A 15,047-nucleotide genomic window follows, 5' to 3' on the forward strand; every position below is an offset into this window, starting at 1 on the left:
AGTTACGCATAAATTTGTCATGCGCGCGCATTTGACTGCAATTTCAGCTACCACTTCCAACGCGCAATTTTGTCAAGACGAACGATAGAGAATATTGAATTTCCTATTACTGTCAACGCTTCTGTGTCGCCTACGAAAATTCATAGGCTGGAACGTATACATCTGTCACGGAGTGTGCCATATATGTATGTACTACACGTCCATTTCCATCAGCTATAAATCTTGGTACGTCTATTGATTGCAATTATTGCGTGCTATATTGGACTGCCTTAATCACACAGAATAAGGCACGTGCGATGACCTAGAGTACCGTTTGTATTAATTACTCGAGCTCAGCGAGCTCACGGTTCGTGAAATATCAAAGAAATATAGGTCGCACAATCAAGTATGCGAAAAGGTCAATTCTATAGAACTAATCTAGCTTAATTAATTTTCTTTGATTCTGGTATTTGGGGTACATGATTACCACATTCAGATTGAAATGGCGACACGCGTAATGAAATATGTACATGAAAGAGGAGCTAATTCGTCATATAATAAAAAGACGAAACCCTACGACACTTCATGAGTCAGAAAAAAATATTTCCAAACTGAATCTGCATTCTACATATTATATACTATATACTACATGTTATATACTGAATAACATAGTTAAATTCTATATTAATATTACCTAGTAGTATACGAAACTCACCCTATTAGGGTGAGGATAATATACAAGAAACTCAAAACTCTCGTTCAGGACATCCTCTCCTGTCCTTGGTTCACTACTGAATGACATTCAAAATATAGTTTACCCGACTTCTTCCATCCCCCTTTGAGTTTCTATTTGATGGAAGGGGTGGGCCATGTTTATACTGGACCCCCTCCAATTTTCAAAAGGTTGTCTTTCTATCCACGCAACTGAAAGCAATATACGCAAACACTTCTGCACAGCGCTGGCTCAGAATTTCATCTCGAAGAACACTCTCGCTTCAACTGCCTTCAGAAAAGCAGCAAAATCATTTTTGCTCAATAATTCGTTCGCCCTGTATTCTTCCTCGCCGTCGCGTCGCCCGATTCAAGTTTCCTATTTCATTTTCACTGTTGAATCGGCCGCATTATAAATCCTCCGCGACCCCTCCGCGGCCGCCGCTCGCTCGGCGTTCCTTCGAGCGAAATTTAATAACAATCGAGACCTAAAACAAAAGGGCAACGGTACCTACGACGATCCGTAATACCACGTTGCCTATCTCGCGCGGTCTGCCTCGTAAATTCCAACGCACGCTTATGCGCTGCCGCAACCAGCTACTCGTACAACCCCTAATTGCCATTAGCCGCTAGCCACTTCTCTGAAATTGGTTCCTCCGTTCCGTTTCGTGGCCTATCCGCCACTCTGTGCACCGCTGCACGGTGATCCTTCTTGACGCCCCTCTGCCCGCTCTTTCGGCTCTTTCATCCGACCTTCCTACCACATGCATACGCTAGCTTCTATTTCTAAAGATCTTCGTTCGTGAAAGCAGTCTATATTCTAAACAAAATACCTGTAAACTAGGGGAAGGCGATTAGAGACTTGAACTCGAGCGGTGGTATAGGACAGAGTGGAATGGTCGAGCGGACTCTTGTTCTAAGCCATTGAACGAAAGTACTGGGTTGACTTCTTGTTTGTTGTATGGCTGGTTAATTTGGGGTATTTCTAATTGCATCGCTTAGAAGGAGAATTAATTAATTGGGTGAAGTGGAAGTTAGAACTTCGTGTGAGTTGGGTTTTGAATGTTAATGTGGAAGTGGAGGGAGAATTTTTGGTAAGTTGGTTTCTAAAGATGAGTCTACATCAGCGTACAGTTCGTGAAGACTGATTATAAACAATGATTGTATATGGTTCGCACATTTTTTTGTTATACTTATTTGACTTTTCCGTGAACATCAAGAACAGTATGAGGAAATACCAGGAAATTTAATTTTGTCTACTGTTCGTGAACGCTGGTGTATTTGTATCTTAAGAGCTTTAGTTGTGTGGTGTGTGTTCGGAGGATATAAGAAGAAATCGTGGTGAGTGAAAATAGATAATGCAGAAATACGATTCTAGTGAAAAAGATGAAATTCAGTGTTGGTTCATCATGAACAGTGTATGTGGAAACTTCTAATGAAGTTCATTTCATGTTCCATCTATATTTTTATTTTAGTGAACAAATTTCAGGCTGTGAAAAAGAGATGAGTTTTATTTTCCAACGGAAATTGAGTCATATAACTGCGGAATCAAGCGAAAAACAGTTTTTTTCACTTTCTTTCGCATAGTATAGCAGGTGGAGCATTTATTATGCGACACAGGGGGTCATTTATTATGCGCGCGTTAGATAGTTAAGGAAACGAAATAGCGGGATAGCGTGTGCATGACCGTGAAAACCATTTCTTCTTTTTTCTCATTTATGCCATCCTCGATTCGTCGAGGCTGTAAAGGATGCTAAAAGGGGACGGGTGTTAAATTTCGTGCGAGAAATTCCAGGATGCTTGGAATACGGAAGTATTTAATCTCCATCCCTTGCCAAAGGTAGATAAAATTCAACAGAAATATCTTAAATATTACATTGTTGGGTAGCACTAGTATTGACCTCAAACAATGAAAATGTATTATTTCTAAAACAATTATTTCTCACCAATTTTAAATAATCAAACCCTAATCAAAGTAGTATTTTGTAACACTTCAAAACTAGCACAGAATGATAACGTGTCAGATAGATTACAAGTAAGCTCAACTTGCACCCCAACAATTATAACTTTCAATTAGGCATAAATGTCGGAACAATCGTAGATAAAAATCACAGAAGTTCGTTTCGCGCGAAACACGTTAGAAACGTGTATTAAGCCTCGATAAGAGCGGCGAAGCTGGAATCGTAGCAGTGAATCATTTGACGCACGAAGCTTCGCGTGTCGCTGCTTTGCAACCACGCTTCCTGCTTCTTAAGAAACGAAGAAAGTCGTGTGTATTCTGTACGACAATACGTATCAAAATGATCCTTATGAGTGATCCTATCATCTTCGAATATTTGGCGAAAGCATGGCGTTGGACATCCTATCACATGTAATAATTGAGTGAGCATTGTAAGCTGCCTATCAATTACTGTGATTACAAACGCTATTGTAGGTTAAACACCATTCGACTGAAATGGATATGTCTGATACCATTGTTAAGTGACAGTAAGCGAGACTAATTCGGGATAATTAACTTTGACGTGCATAGTTATCATTATAAATTATATTAAGTATGTTTCATTTGTTTTTAAACAGACTTTTAAATGACAATTCAAATGAATTTGAAAATTATTGTAAATTGACGTAGATAATTCTGAAAATAATAATAAAACATCAGAATAGATGTTTAAAAATTCCTGTTCAACTTTTCCTGACTTTTTACTGAGTGAATGAACTTTGGATACTTATAGCATCACAATGTATGTTACAAAAGCAAGCTTCACAAAAGAATCCAAAATGAAACATTAACTAACATCCGTATTAAACGCAGAAACGATTCTTGTAATTAAAGCACACTGCAAAATGGGTCGAAAAAGAACAAACACTAAGGATCCCGCAATGAATTCCCGCGAATCGTTCACTCGAATACGTTTACCCTACAACTCGCCATTATTATACACTGTCGCGAATAACACGCTCATTTCCATGAATCGACAATAGAATTTATCCAACAACCATCATTAATTGAAGTTGTGCAAGCGTCGGTGGCGACGCAGAAATTATCGACTCGCGTCCGCCGTTTGCGTAGATGTACGCCAACAACCGGAATCATGAGTTAACGCCCGCGTAGTTAGCGTAGCACGGCCCGCCTTAATGTTTCCGCGCGCGCTTATTGCGGCATTATCGTTTTCTGTTCGAATAATTCCTCGGCGGGCGCGGTGCACGCTCGTCGCGCCGCGACCAGCGACCACGCGCTTGTTTTCAGAACGTTGAACCACCACCACCTGCAACCCTTCCAAACAGACCTTACGTCGACCTGAATTATAAATCCGATAAAACTGGTAGCGGTGACCCGAATGGAGGCGTCAAGACCCGAAGCGCCGGACTTGTATCGACTTTTTAAACCTTGAATTAAATACGTGCTCAATTAGGACGTCGTACCTTAACTCCGGTGAATGGCAATGAATGATTAAATAAGGCTTGGACAGTTGAACTTTCAAGTGAATAGAGAGAGAAAATGGGATTTCAGAATTTCAAGAATGTAGTATCGGCAAGAATGTAATTACATGCTAGTTTAAGAGTTTATTGTTATATTAGTGTGATGAGTTTGGAAATATTGAAAGAAAGTTTAGTGGGTTTGTGTGCATTACTGAAAATTGTAAGATTTAAAATCATTATTCTATATGGATTATGAAACGTATGGACTTGAAACGTGTTAACTCTTCGTTTATACAGTCTCGTCTAAACCCTCAAGTAGAAAATTACGTATGTGGTCAGACAAGCGAGCTCCAAGCGAATAACCAAGAATCTACTCAATGAACTTTCAAAGTCGATTCTTTTAAGGACAAAGTCACCTAGGGAGGAACTTTATTTTAAAATTTCGACCTCTGATTTTTGCCATAGCGTATCCCTTTCACAGTTGTATCATCATTATCTCTATATTTATCCTCACAGTATTCTAATCTTCTTTTACTCTTACGGTATACTATTTCACTTTACTCAATTTCTTCCGTACTATACAATATTTCCCTGTATGCAGTCAATAATTCTCGCTTACAGAAAAAAATTCACTCACGTTTGCCGCGTGAAAACGATTCCCCAGGCACAATCGAAGCAATTTACATGTCAGTGGACAGAGACGAACCGCATCCGTGTCTGTTATTAATTATTATTCTGTGAACACTGTTGACGTGCGTCACCGCGTGCGAGTAAATATTGCGACTGGTCACAAGCTGGCGTGTCTACACTGTCACGCGTGCATACGTGCACCTACGTCCGTATTCGGTGCAATTGTACGCAAATTAGCGGCAGCCGCAGTCACAATATCTATTAATAATATAACGGGTGTTTATAGCCACTCTTTAAGACTTATTTGGCGGGCGTATCGTGCAAATTGGCCGAGTATTAAAAGGGTAATTATTTGCTAAATTCTCGCTGGTGGATCGACTAGGTCGGCACAATTTACGCGATACGTGCCTTCTGTCGGAACGTAGCAGGCATCCGGATGCCTATAACGTGACCCGTTCTACTTTTTTGCGATGGTATCGCGTGCTATCAAGTCCCGAACGTAACTTTACTGCCCCTCGCCCATAAACCCCGTCGAATCATTTTAACCATCTCTGTCGAGTTTTCGTGTCAATAAGCAGATGGAAAGCTTTCAGAAATCAATCTCGACCGAAGGAAGAACTATTGATTTTTTGCACATAATCGCGAGCTGAGGTTTCTAAAGACGAGGTTTCGATGCAAAGGAGAACCAGAACCATTTGAACCTACCATGGAATCGAAATATAGCAGAAGTCTAAGAATTCTTGTTTGAATACGCGTACGATATTTGAAAAGGAGAGCACGACTGAAGGGAAGTAAAATAAGATGCACTTCCAGAAACCCTTCGACATCTATGCGATCTAAATTATTGATATTGCTCAGGGATTCATTCACGTTTATTCAGAATATTAGAAGCTTCCTCAATTTTAATACAAACGAGCAGTAATTTCTTTAGAACAGAACGATGCGAATTTAACAAGTCTTTCTGTAGAAATTCACGAATTCATTACATGTTATGCCTTCTCCTTGAACTACTTCAATTTTTCTCAACCATCGAACTTTCTGTCTTCGTCGACTAAGTATAGCTCCCGCTGTACAACCAATTTGACTTGACCCGAAAAAGGAAAAAATAGTGCAATTGATCCTAGTGCACCATTAACGAAGTACGAGGAACTTCCACGAAACGTAGTTCGGCTGAGAAAACATAAGAAGCAAAGTTCTTCGAATAGCCTATCCTTTAAAGACATTTAATGAGCAATTGAAACGAGGGTACTAATAGGAGGCAAGCAATTAGGAGAGAATTTATAGGCAGCAGACCGTGTGGAAACGTGAACCGCCGGTATTTATTATTATTTGCTCCATTGTATGAAACTTGCCACGGCTGGAAACTGCACGAATTAATAGCGATCACCCCGGGGGACGTATGAAATTTCAGATACTCACACGTACGCTCTCAACCGCAAATAAGTCTTGCTTCTGGATTTAGATTTATTTGCAATCGTTTTTCACTCGGGGATCTAATCAAACAGTGGGCTTTATCAGTTCCTGTGTGGCACAAGCAACGTTTGTCTATTGGAAATTTAGGAGATCGAGTGCCACGGAAGAGGATAATTGATTTCTAAGCGTGCACGCGAGCTGGCTTCCGTCTGGTGAGACGCAAGGAAATTTCGAAGTCGTGCATTGCACTATACTGCCTCGTTTAGAATGCTCCTCGGTCACAGATTTCTCTCATTCAATAATCCAGTTTTCAATGTTGGATTGTGTTCACATCAAATTCCTGCCACATCAGCATAGTAATTTAGGCGAAACTGATTTCTATAACTAAAGAAATTTTTATAGTAATCCATTTTAGAAGTAGTAGGTACAAGGTAAAATGAAGAGCAAAATAAAGTACCTAATGAATTTTTTATATCGAGAAGCGTATTTTAAATATTATTATAGTACTAAAAGTCAGCGAATTTTACGTAAATTGAGTTACAATTAAAAAGACATTAAAGATTGAAATTAAATTTCAAATCACATTGGCCCGAAGAGTGCGAAAAAGTTAATGTAGAAATTTTGTTAAATATTGTAGAAATTGGCTTTAATGTTGCGATAATAACGTGAAATGAACTTAATAAGAATATGTCTGCCCTAAAGGCTCTTCAGTTCTTTTTCTTTTGAGGTACGTTTTATTATAACTTCCATCAAGTACTTTTCCCCAGCCAAACCTACTCAACAGAGCCTTCCAAGTATCCAAACCTTTAAGTTTTGCAGCTTTAAAATAGAATTCTAAATAAAATCCAGAATAAGTTTCAAGATTGTCCAGAATTTACGCTCTAGCCTCTAACTTTCCTCTAAAACACAATATTCAAATTTATTAAAAAGATTACGACATCCTATACAAGTCTTTTAAAATAACGCTAAAAATATTCACCTGGCAAAAAATTGCACACATTAAAAATACCTAAATTCTCTCTAAAATCACGCAACGTGCTCTAAAAATCGCCCAGAAAGGCTACATATCGTCAGACATGCACGTTGATAAAAGACTCGAGCGATTGCCTCCTCCCCCCCTCCTCCCACCCACCCCCGCCCTTTTATCGCGCGAGTCAATAACCCAGACCTAGCATCGCCAGTGCGTGAGCGTCGGTAGGTCGATCGACGGGATCAAGCAGCCCCGAGTTAACGCGTCGGCAAGAGTCCCTAATGGTTTTACGCTTGTTTACATTATCGTTATCGCCACGTTCGAATAGTTTCACCCTTCTGCTCAGGCATCCAACCCTTTCCTTTCAAAGTTCCAAGTACTTCGAAGTAGAACCGCCCCCCTAGACACTGTTCGCACGATACCCGCCCCGAACACCTCGAGCACGTTCCTCGATCGTATGATCGCTGCATTCTTCGGCTACTGTGCGGGCAATACACATCGCCTGGCCACACGGACGGGACACCTCGAAAGGGGAGCGGTGCACACACGACGTCCCGTCACTCCTATCGACCGACAACCCTTGAACATTGCACCCCGCACGCCACGATCCCCCGTGGAAACACGGGATCGAAGCTGGAGGCCAGAAGGCACGCGATCCACTGATCCGTCTTGCGAGAGGCGTTACTGTTATCTCCAACGGCCGATCTCTCGGCGAACGACTAATAGGTTCGGCGCGTGAACACCTTGTCCCGACGGAGACCACGTGAAAAGGCGTTCGGTAGCTACGTGCCCCCGAGCCACCGCGAAATCGTCGTGGAGAATTGTTTAACCGCGATTCTAGATAAAACGATAACAGCGAATTCGTGAGCCCGGCCGGCTGCGCCGCGTTCTGCGGGAAGAATATTACTTTGAGGCGTTTATCGGCCGATCTGGCACAGCGGATTTTCCCCTGATCTACTTTCAGATTGTTTGGAAGTGAATTAGGGCTACTTGGGTACATAGTTTTTGTAGCTCTTTGTTGTTTGTTTGAGAGTTGCAGAAACTTGATATTTATGTGAGATTTCACCCTTTAAATGTCATGAGTTATGTATTACGTTTGATCTGTGTTAGAACTTTTAATATTTGAAAATTTATGTACTTGAAATTTTGAAAATTTAAATATTTGTAATTTCACCCTTTAAATGTCATGAATTATGTATTACGTTTGATCTGTGTTAGATCTTTTAATATTTAAAAATTTAATACTTGAAGTTTCGAAAATTTAAATATTCCAAATTTTGGAAGTTTAAGTATTTGGAATTTTGAAAATTCAAATGTTTGAAATTTTTAAAATTAGAATACCACAGAACTTAGAATGCTTTAAATCTTTGAATTTCAGTAAGCATTACATTTGGGAAGTTCTCTTTGTGGATACGACTCTTGTAGTAACTAATACAAATATTTCTACGTAACGAATAAAACATAAAGTTTCCATTTACGCTTTCAAGGAATTCAATTAAAAAAAGTTCACCGCTTGAAAACAGAACGCTAGCCATAAATAAATATTGCTTAAGCCAGAAGGCAATTCTCGTAATTCTATTAATGACAAGTACTTCGTACCTGCATATCGTTTAACAAGCTAGGAATTATACATTCCTACATGGACTTGGAAATTACATTCTTTAATGTCGTATAAATCCCGCTGTATCGTGGGAAGCGTGCGTGAGCTATCAGCAAGATGTAAATATAGCCGACATGTCGTTTCTTTATCGGCCTCTCCATCTGAGACCACGGAGAAAACTGAACTGTCTGCTGCGAGTCATGCATGTAAGGCTCGCTTTCAGTCTGATCCATGTGTTAATTCGATGCAAGAGCAACTGGCCTCTGCATAATTTTATTGCGAAATTCCCCGACGCGAGTAGCGGATTACAAGAAATGCACTGTGCTTCATTTAACGCTTTCCACGTGGCGTCGCAATGTGATGTTAGCTACTTATAGCTGCAAAAATGAGCAAGCATTGATCTTTCTGCTTGCACTTGATCAAGACTTATGTATTATCAAGTGGAACTTCAGCAATATTTATTTTTCCACAATTTCATGTTCCACATACGTACATTGTAATAAGTTACCTTAAGTGCACCTTTCACTGTAAACCCTAAACTTTCCCAAGCGAAAAGACTTCTCATTAATCTATCTCAGTACTTCTACCCACAAATCTCGACTGAAATTCCGCTGCAATCAACAACAGCATCCCTATTCAAGTTCATTCAGCCATAATTAGATCTTTCTATGTCCTCAGAACAGCCGTCCCCACTCCCTGAGCAACGTAACCATCTCTGCTACTTGTTCCATACAATCACCTGAAATTCGCCAGTTCCAACCTGTACCTAGTTTCCATCTACTCATGCCCATCTGCCCTATCGCTCTCGTTCCCTCGAAACCACCGTCCAGAATTCCTCGAAGCGTCTATCGCGAGCGAAAGCGATCGCAAGCTAAGGGACAACAGTCTGCGAGCGATGGCATCCTTCCAAGCCGCAGTACACGGGCGTCGGTGTCGCTGCACGAAATACTTATGATAAGCAAGAGAAATCTCCGTGGACTTACGTTTCACGTCGAGGATGACTAGCCTAGTCTGCGGTTCGACCAAGTTGGTGTTGCTGGCTTTACAGATCAGCCGAGCTTTGAGGTGTTGCCGTCCAACTTTGGGGTAGGACAGGCGGTTAACCGTCATCCCCGTTTCGGCGTTGTAGTAATAGGACTCGTCTATCACGGTGTTCTCGAGGTACCACGTCAGCTTCGGGAGCGGCCTGCCACCTCGTACCTCGCAAATCAGGTTCACGTCACTTCCCTCGTTGTAGTGCTCCTCTATCCTCGCGATATCCCTCGTCGTCCCGTCCAGGATCACAGGCTTCGACGGAGGCACTGCGCGAACACCGTGCACGATTGAATCGCCGGAAATACGGATTGATTATTTGCCTGAGGGTGGAGTAACGTGGGAGGGTTGGTCGCGGATGGGGGACGAAAGAGGGGGTGATCTATGAACGCAATGCGCGACGATGTGATTTACTCGTGAAAGATTGATTAGAGGCAATTGAATTCCGTTGGTGCGAATGATTTAGCATTCGCTGAATACTCTTCGACCGACGCCGTCGATCGCGCCTAAATGCTGGGATGGATGAAAGAGGGAAACGATATGCTCCTGTCGTAAGGGCTGGACGAAAGGGGAGCACAAGGTGATCGATCGAGTGAGGTGCTTGATAAGGACTGAAGACTTCTGCTGAGGTTCGTGTGAAGGACTGGCGGAGACACAAGTTTGATAGGTTCTGTAATAATTTTATAATCTTATACCCTGTCACCTAAAAGTGAGTAGCTAGTTAGTGATAGCAAAAATGGCAAAGTAATAATTTAGCTTTTTATGCAGAATTATATTTTACTGAAGAAAAGAAAACGCAAATGTAAGAAGTAAGAAATTTTTTCTATAAATAATGGCAATCATTTTAGAAGATTTTTTAAAAATCTTGACAATTAGAATGATATAATCTTTTGTCATACTAGATGAATACTGAATACTAGATGAGTGTGGTCTATTTATAATAATCCACTACTCTAGAGTATAATTTCGTTACTTATGTTATGCAAATAAATTGCATTGCAAGCATTAGCAAGCAAATATTCCTAGATTTAGTTAAGGTGCAGAAAAATGCACTTTTAATGTGTTTTGCTTTTTATATCTTTGTCTATAGCAAAACCAATTTTTTCGAAAATAAGTATTACCTATATCATATTTCAGGTGACAGGGTATAAATATAGGTACATATTAAAAAAGTTAGTCCATTTATCTTTTATTATACTTCATTTTAGATTTCTAACTAGATATTTCACTTTGGAGCAGTTAGTCTGCAAAGACAAAATTAAACTCTGACCTGTTTAAATTTAGTAGATATTTGCATTTACTAAAAATAGACGATTTTACTGTTTTATCTTATTTCTACTTTTGTAATTGTAATTCTTTGATATCGATCGTGTCCATTAAAGATATAATTTGCTACTCACCAGTAACAGTCAGATTCATCTTCTGCTGCCTCGTCGGCGAATTCCTGAAATCCACTCGACACCGATAGATCCCTTCATCCTTAGACTCCAATCGATCGATGCTGAGGTGAGCGGGATTCGACGTCGTGATAAAAAAAGCTCTTGGTCCCAATGCCGACGGCGACGACCAGAGGTGAGCATCGTTGAACCGTTGGCGATCTCGGACATCGAAGCTGAAACCATCGGTTATATCTTTTTGTAGCAATACTGAGGTAAGCACCAAGCTATGTTGTCTTTTTGTCTCGTAACCATGTGTCAAATCGATGTGATCGAAAAAGTATTACGTGTAGCTACATAAAAAGCTAATTAATTATCTGTAAAAAGTGTTCGACGTTATGAATTTGCAATTAATGAATGTGACTGAATATAAAGGTTTCTCTTTTGGACTGATACATTGGACATTAATATTTATAATTATTTGATTAAGCAATTACTTTATGATTTTCATTCTACAAATATTAAACTAATTGCAGGAGAATCTGAGATTCACTTCGACCCGAGATCATCTGGACTTTAATTTGCTAGAGAGCTCAAGTTGTTCCAGGAGGGCGAATGAGATACTGTCTCGGTGAATCCCCATCTACGACTTCTTCGCGAGAACATTTCTGCCAGGTACGAGTTAATACCGAAATCTTACGGGAACGAGGCACGAATTTTCATGAAACCAGCACTTGTAATCTCGAAGATCCGACAAACGAAGTTGACAACGCCTCTTCAGGACGTCTCGCGATGTAGTCTGTACCTGATGTCACGTGCAAAGTTGAGAACACGCTTACTGAAGCTTTGCTCCTCGTGTTTCTTCGTCTTCCCTTCTTCCCATTTAATTTTCATACAAGTTAAGTTTTAATACGAACATTGGCGTGAGGCGAGGGAAACAGTACTTGATTCTAGTAGGAAAGGTTTTCTCCGTTCCTCAATTCAAATAATTTCTGACTTCTAAATATAAAAACATTCAAATATTTAGTTTTCAAATTTCAAATTATTGAAGTTATCAAATATTTAAAATAGTTTCTCAGACGTCATCTGCTGGTCGAAAGAAATAGATTAAAACCCACTTCCGTCTAGCTCTATCACTATCACGAAATATAAACTTAACTTCTGTACTCTTATCAGACACACTCAAACATAACACGTAATACCAAAGTCCCAGCTGAGGTTGAAGAACATCCTCATACGCAGCACCCTCATGAACCCTCGTTCCGGCCAACAAACCAGCGACGGTGATTTAAAAACGAGATCTCGTGTCGGAAGATGCTTACGCGGTTTTCTTATTCCCCAGGTCAAGAACCTCTCCTCCCAACGTTTCCCCCGTATCAAGAAGCACTCTGCAGTGGATGATCGCGTGGCTCCGATACGCAGGATCTAGGGTCTTTAGACACGCCAGGAGGGATCCACGCGAGAAGAAGCGTGGCAGACCTATAATCCGACAGGATGGAAGAGCAGGAACGTATCCAAGTCACCTGGGGAGCCATTCTCCGCGCGTGATTGCATATTAAGCATCCAGGGGGGAGCGAAGAGGCAGAAGACCTCGCAACGAGACGGATGTCTCGCGTAGATAGAAAGAGGACGGGAGTGAAATCAGCCAGTGACGTCGAGGGGGTGAAAGAAGAGGGAACACCGTGGAAGACTGAACATGGAATCCTCGGCCGGTTCCTCACGAGCGACTAAAAGTTAAATTGCGTTCCACGACTACACGGCAGTTCGGATTTCCGCTCGTGACTGAGTATTCCCAAAGCTATCCAGCTCTGCCGGCTGCTTCCGCGGCATTGACGTTGAAATACGATTTAATTCTTCTACTTCGCACTTCCAGCAGACGAGGAAAGCGCTTCCGTGACGTGCAGCCACCGTCCGGATGTCCGTGTGGCTGTTTGCCTCGAGGCTGCCGGCCTTTTCGACGATCCCCGCGTACGTGTAAACGTCGCTGCCCTCCTCACACACCTACCGCTTCTCGCCACTCTTCAGAAAATCACCAGCTTTCCGTTTGGCCAGAACGATCCGTGGATATAACACGTTCGTTCGATCCTAGCTCCCGACGAACGATAATCCTGCAAAGCGATTCCCAGGGAATCGATCTTCACGACTCTTGCCATTTCGGACGACGCCGTCTCGCCATCGATCGGACCTGCCCCGCGCGCCTCGTCGATCACACGTCTTACCCGCGGAGATTTTTGAAAGAAGAATCGGGGAGCTTGAACGATCCTGGACTGGAGATGCATGGCTTCTCAGATCCAACGTTTTTCGGAGAAATTGCTGGGGTTGGTGGGAGTTTTAGAAGCGAGGTTTATGGTTTGAAAGTGTATGCCCGAGTTGGAGGGAGAGTATTGTACTGTAATGTCGGATAAAAAATAGGGTCTTCTACTTGCAAAGATATATTGACAATGTTAGTAATTGTACTTGGGTGGGAACGAATAGAAGCAGTTGGGGGTATTGGTTAAGCAATCCTATGTTGGCTAGACTGACGAGACACTTTTGGTAGTAATGCACGATTTTTGGTTAAACGTGTATGCAATGAATGAAAAATTATTTAGCCGCGGAGCAAGCTATTTCAGAAATTGGAGTTTCTTATACAATGAGCTGTACTAGTCCATTTGACTACGAAAATCAAAAAGCTCCCAATCCTGCCTGTTTTGCATAAAACGTAGGGCAATCGGCATCCAAAGGACGAATGCTCTATTTGAATAAAATGCTATTAACCCTTTCAGGTGAAACGACGCTTAGTCGGTCCTCGGTGTAATGCATGCGATTTAAATAGGGGAGCCCGGCGAGTGGAATTGGACAGATTCAATTCTAGAGAACGATGTCCCTTAAGAGCAATCGAGGACGCTATTCAGAGGTCACGCAAATATTACAGGAAACTTTTATAAAAAGTCGATGGCAAGAAGGCTGAAAGAGAAACGCGAAGGAAGTGAAAGAGGGTAACGAGAAAGCAGAGGAGTCGTGTAGGAAGGAAACGAGGCTGTAATCAAGAGAATCGAATGAAGCAGGACCTGTTAGAGCGAAATGTTCAAGTGGCTGAATAAATCGGCATAATGAGATTGCAGATCAGATTAAGAGGAAGTTAAGCGACATCACGGAACTGGAGAAAATAAAGTACGGGGGGTGGTTTCGAAGAGGTTAACATCTCCGTTGACTTACGCCAGAGATACAAAGTACAATATCGCTAGTCAATTAAGTTTTATGATATACAGAGGTAAATTTAACTGGAGAACATGCCTCTGCTTATCTTCGCCCAGTGTTTGCCCTAAAGCAAAATTGCGCTTTCGTTTAAAAGTTACCTCCGTTTATCAAACATAACGGCGCCTAGTGATAGTACGAGCACTAGTTCCTCTACCACAAGACCATGCTTCTGTTGCAGCCCCTAATTCCGAGGTTTCGAAATTAGTAGTTTGCCTCGGCAACGTAACAGAATGCATAGTTTTTTATCATGAAAACTTAATTAACTAGTAAAAACTCTTCCCCGGGATCTTTCGCAATAAAATTATTATTACCTCCACCTAAACTAAAGTATGCCATCCTTTAGCCATACACAGTCCTAACCCCATCATGTTAGTCGAAGAGCCACCTAGACCCAACCGCAGAAGTAAAAAAGAGAGAGCAATGGAGGATATGCAAAGTTTATGAACGCGTGATCGCAGTATTTTGTTTCGCTAACAGTGCGAGGCGGGCACGATAAGGGAGCCATCGTGTCACGCAATAAATATTTTAATGCTACACCCGGAAGTGGCTGGGCGAAACAAGGAAAGAGGAGCTCGTTGAGAGGGTACATGGGGTGTCTGACTGCCTTTAAATTTAAAGCCCCTCCTCCCGTGCGGCGAGGATTAAACTGACTTTACAACGGGAGACGACCTATGCC

At 41.5% G+C, this 15,047-nt stretch overlaps 1 protein-coding gene across 3 annotated transcripts in view; it reads right to left on the bottom strand.

Moving 5' to 3' along the window:
* LOC143178792 (nephrin) overlaps positions 1–15,047 on the bottom strand; it is a 128,456-nt gene that overhangs the window by 31,740 nt on the left and 81,669 nt on the right. For all 3 annotated transcript variants that reach the window (XR_013001852.1, XM_076377640.1, XM_076377641.1), the window contains exons 3-4: positions 11,156–11,367; positions 9,707–10,024 (exon numbers count right to left, since the gene is read on the bottom strand). Coding sequence is in view for 2 of the 3 variants with exons in the window: in XM_076377640.1 (XP_076233755.1) it covers positions 9,707–10,024; positions 11,156–11,367 (530 nt within the window). In the remaining variant the exon portion in view is untranslated. The remainder of the gene's footprint in view (positions 1–9,706; positions 10,025–11,155; positions 11,368–15,047) is intronic.

This window comes from Calliopsis andreniformis, chromosome 5 (assembly GCF_051401765.1).
Source record: "Calliopsis andreniformis isolate RMS-2024a chromosome 5, iyCalAndr_principal, whole genome shotgun sequence".
In the NCBI taxonomy this organism is placed as follows: domain Eukaryota; kingdom Metazoa; phylum Arthropoda; class Insecta; order Hymenoptera; family Andrenidae; genus Calliopsis; species Calliopsis andreniformis.